Here is a 4,200-nt window from a genome sequence, read left to right as displayed (position 1 = left end):
CCCGGGGCGGCCCTGCGAGTGGAGGGCGGCCCTGGCATGGACGCGACACATCGCCGCTCCACTCGCGTCTGCCCTGGAAAACGAGGGCCGTTGCTCCCAATGAATGTCGTGCCCCAGCGCGGCCCACGAGCCCCGGGGCGCGTTGCCCGGCATGTCCTGGCCGCCGCCGCCGCCGCCGCCGCCGCGAGGGAGATACCCTGCCCGGGCGGAGGGGGGGCGAGGCGCAGCGACTATGCGCGCACGCGCGGGCCCGCCCGCACCATGGCCAGTGGGTGGAAGGTGCGCGGGCGCGGGCGCGGGCGCAGGCGCGCGCGCGCGGATGCGTGCCCCGGCAGACCTCCGGGTTCGCGAAACCAGGAAGCCCACCCGGCAGGGGCAGGGGAGAGGGGGGCTTGGCCGGCCGGGCTCGCTGCGCCCCCCCCGTCTCCCCGGCGCTGGGTCTCGCCTCGGAGGCCGGCCCTGGCGTAGGTATTTTTCTAAAGGGGACTAGGCTGGCCCCGGCCGCGCCACTTGCCGCCACCCCCACGTAAGCCTCAGCATCCCTCGATTGCTGTGTCCCCTCCCCCGCTTACCGCCCCCCCCCTCCCCTTCACAATGCTCAGCCGCACCGCCTTTTCCGCCGTTCGCCCCGTACGAACCTCCCTGCTTTCCTCCCTCCCTCCACCGCCCACCCCCCTTTCATGCTCCCTTGTCGCCTGCTTCCCCCTTCCCCCTCCTCTCCTTGTCTTCGTGCTGTGGTGAATGCGTGAGGCAGGAACGATCCCCCACGCCCCCGGGCTGGGAGCATGCCTCCCGCAGGCACTCACGGCCCGTGCATAGGGGGGGGGGAGGGGGCTAGCGTGTGCACTTCTCGTCGGCCGTCTTGGGCTGCTGCTGCTGCCCGCGCCCTGTCCATCCCCTCCCCCCCCTCCCTCTCTCTCTCCCGTCCTCCTGTGCCTCTCTCCCTTCTCGCTGTGCTGGGACTCGATGCGCACGGCTGCCCTTTACCCCGTGACGGGCGGCTGCCAGAGGAGAACCAGCACGACGCCCACACTACCCCCCCTTGGTGTGGTTGTCCTCCTGGTGCCACTGCCAGCGCCAGCCTCATCTCCGGGTGTTGCCTCCGTGGGGTCTTCCTTCTCTGCCTCCCTCCCTCCCTTCCTCTCTCTTTCTCTCCTTCTCCCTCTCTCCCGCTCAAGCTCCGCAGCCTCTGCGCCTCGCCGTGCTCCGTCTCGCGCCATGCTCTCCCCCCCCTGGGGACGAATGTGGCCTGCGCCCCCCTCTTCCTCCGCGTCCAGCCCCAGCTAACCTCTCGCCCTCGTTCCCTCGCACCCCTCCACTCCTGCTCCACGGCCGCGTTGCGCTCTGCGTGTGTGTGTGTGTCCAGGCCCTGGCCCGCGCCTACTCCAGCACCGCCGCTGCTGCCACCCCCAACGGCCTTCGCCTGCTTTTCTCCGCTCCTCATGAGGTGCGCTCCTCCCGTTCTTCCCACTCGTGCTCCCCCCCCCGCCCTCACTTGCATCATCTCATGCTGACCTCTCGCTCCGTCCTCCCTGTCTCTCTCTCTCTCTCTCTCTCTCTCTCTCTGCCTCTCCTCCCCCCTTGGCCTTCGCGTGCATTTGCGCACGTGTCCAGGCCTTCTACAACAACGTCGAGGTTTCTCAGGTGAACATCCCCGCCGTCTCCGGGGTTATGGGTATCCTGGCCAACCACGTTCCCTACATCACCGAGCTCCGCCCCGGCACCGTCGAGGTTATTGCCCTTGACAAGAGCGTCACCAAGTACTTCGGTGCGTCGCCTCCCCCCCCTCTATGTGTCTTTCCTCCTAGATGCCTCTGCTGTGGGGCCGTGTGCGCACCCCCTGCGCCGCGGCGTTGTCGCCGCCCTCATCACTCTCCTAACCCCCTCCCCGCTTTCCTGGCATCGCGGTCTCCCTCCCTCCCTCCCTCCACGCCACCTGCATTCTCTCGTGGGAACCGATTGCTCGCTGTGTGGTCGACGCGCCCTTGCACACGCAACTCGCCCATCCGCAGTCTCCGGTGGCTTCGCCGTCATGAACCACGACTCCTCCCTCAACGTCACTGCCGTCGAGGCCGTCAACTTCGACGACATCGACATTGACGTACGCCTCATCCTTTCGCCTTCTCTCTCTCTCTCTCTCTCTCTCTTTCTCCCTCGCCCCGGCACGCGCGCGCCTCTTCCCCTATGGCAACCCACCGGCCCCCCCTCCTCGCACACCTTTTCTCCTCCTCTGACACCCGCTTCTCCTCTCTCCCCGCTCCCTCCCTCTCCCCCCATGCCCTGCTGGCCGCCCCTCCCCCTCCAATGGATGCGCCTTTGCACAGCTCGCCAAGGCCAACCTCGCCACCGCCTCCAAGGCCCTGGCCGATGCCACCGACGACGAGTCCAAGGTCCGCGCCGAGATCGACGTCGAGGTCTTCAAGGCCATCATCACCTCCACCACCGGCTCCACCAGCGTCTAAATGCACTTGCGTGTGGGCCCCTGTCACGCGGGGACATGTGCACACACATACCCCGCGCCGATGGAGAATAATACCCCCCCCCCCCTCCCGCGCATTATCACCGACCGTGGTGGTGTGTCTGTTGCTGCCCCTATCCTCACGTATACACCTACACACTTGGGAGCGCTGCTGCGCAATGAATGCACCTTCGTGTCAGGCCCCTGCCTCTTGTGCTTGTCTCGCCTCTTGCCTCCTCCCCCCCCTCCACCGCGAGAGAGAGACATGGAGAGAGAGAGAAGCCGAGGGGCGGGCATGGGTCTGCGCTTTGTCTGTTCCCATTCTCCCCTCTGACAAAAGCAGAGAGGGGAGTCTTGTTCCCCTTCCCTCCTCGTTCCCCCCCCCCCCCCCCCCCCCCAGCTGACATCCCCGGCCGGCAGACACCTTGCCTGGCAGCTGCCTCTTCCAGCGGCCGACACCCCGCGGCGGCCCTTCGATTTTGTGGTCATCCTGGTGGACTGGACCAACCTGGCATCCTTCAACCAAGCCCGCCTGGCCCTGTCCGGCGTGTCGTCCAACCTGGCCCACCTGTCGCACCACCGTAACCCGGAGGCCTTTGATGGTGCCGCCTTCCAGCTGGGCGGCCTCCACCCGGAAACCCTGTCATCGGGTCGTGCCTGTGTTGTCTGCACACATGGTAGGTGCCGCTTGCCAGCCTCGGGGGGGGACCCGATGTGCCGGGCCGGCCTTTGCCCTCCCCTGGTCCCTGCCTTGTCCCACCCGCCGCCCCCTCCCCCGGCCTGTCGCGCCATGCTAATCCGCCCTCCGATCGGCCTTCGGGCCTGCCTCTCCTCCATGCCATTCGATCGGCCTTGCCCCCCCCCCCCTCTCCCGCCGTCCGGCCTTTTCCCCCTTCGCGCCCGACCTTTCGGCCGCACTGCCGCCAGTGGACAAGCGCTCCAAGTCTGCCCTCTCGGCGGCCGACCTGTCGTCCCTGACCGAGCGTTTCCTGGTGCCGGTCCTCTCGGCCAACCTGACGGTGCGCATGCCCCCCCGCCCCCCTCCCCCCCCCCCCCCCCCCCCCCCCCCCCCCCCCCCCGGTGGCCACCATGCCGCCCTTGCCCGCCTGGCTGGTGCCCCTGCTCACGTCCTCCCCCTGCCGGCCTCGCGCGCCATAGTCACCCCACTCGTCGATCAGCACCGCCCTGCGGATATCCCGCATGGCGGCCCAGGCATCTTCCGCCGCGCCTCTCCCCCAGCCGGCCGGCATGACGGCCTCCTCGGCCGGGAGCCTCGGCGCCAGTGGCGCGGCTCCCTACACTCGCGGTGGCTCCCTCGGCCTGACCCTCGAGCATGTCCTCATCCCGCGGACCATCCACCAGCAGCCGGTGGCCATGGCCGCGCCGCCTCGCCAGGCGGAAAACCCCGCCCAGCCCCCGCCGGCCGGCCCCGAGAGCCAAGCCCGACGCTAGGCCGGCGCATGTGCCAATGTAAACACCCCGTGCCAACGGACCTGAGACATTCCCACAGTTGGGGCGATGTGTCGGGAATTCCGCCCCCTCCGGCCGGTGCCCCGGCCTCTTTGGAGCAACTCGGCGCGGCAGCAACCTTGCCCCGGGCGCAGCGGTGCGGGGGGACCCGGGGGACGGGGGGTGGAGGGGGGGGGTGGGGGAGGCATCCTTCCTCGGCCGTAGAGGAGGGACAGAAGGGCGAGGAAGTGGCGGACGCATCGAACACAGGCGACAGGGCCCCGAGCAAGGGG

The 4,200-nt window shown here is 69.1% G+C and overlaps 2 protein-coding genes across 2 annotated transcripts; both read left to right on the top strand.

Moving 5' to 3' along the window:
* Positions 1-594: 594 nt before the first annotated feature.
* H696_02194 (hypothetical protein) lies at positions 595-2,462 on the top strand (the record flags this gene model as incomplete). The annotated part of the gene is made up of 5 exons (XM_009496092.1): positions 595-630; positions 1,367-1,447; positions 1,615-1,768; positions 2,013-2,101; positions 2,325-2,462. The coding sequence occupies 5 exons, from the start codon at positions 595-597 to the stop codon at positions 2,460-2,462; spliced, it is 498 nt and encodes a 165-aa protein (XP_009494367.1).
* Positions 2,463-2,753: 291 nt separating this feature from the next.
* On the top strand, positions 2,754-3,910 carry H696_02193 (hypothetical protein; the record flags this gene model as incomplete). Its single annotated transcript, XM_009496091.1, has 4 exons — positions 2,754-2,772; positions 2,908-3,135; positions 3,386-3,477; positions 3,617-3,910. The coding sequence occupies 4 exons, from the start codon at positions 2,754-2,756 to the stop codon at positions 3,908-3,910; spliced, it is 633 nt and encodes a 210-aa protein (XP_009494366.1).
* Between the last annotated feature and the right edge of the window lie 290 nt (positions 3,911-4,200).

The sequence above is a fragment of the Fonticula alba genome (genome assembly GCF_000388065.1).
Source record: "Fonticula alba strain ATCC 38817 unplaced genomic scaffold supercont2.3, whole genome shotgun sequence".
NCBI lineage: Eukaryota > Rotosphaerida > Fonticulaceae > Fonticula > Fonticula alba.
The sequence above is the reverse complement of the archived record's forward strand: the minus strand, read 5'-3'. Positions and strand labels throughout refer to the sequence as shown.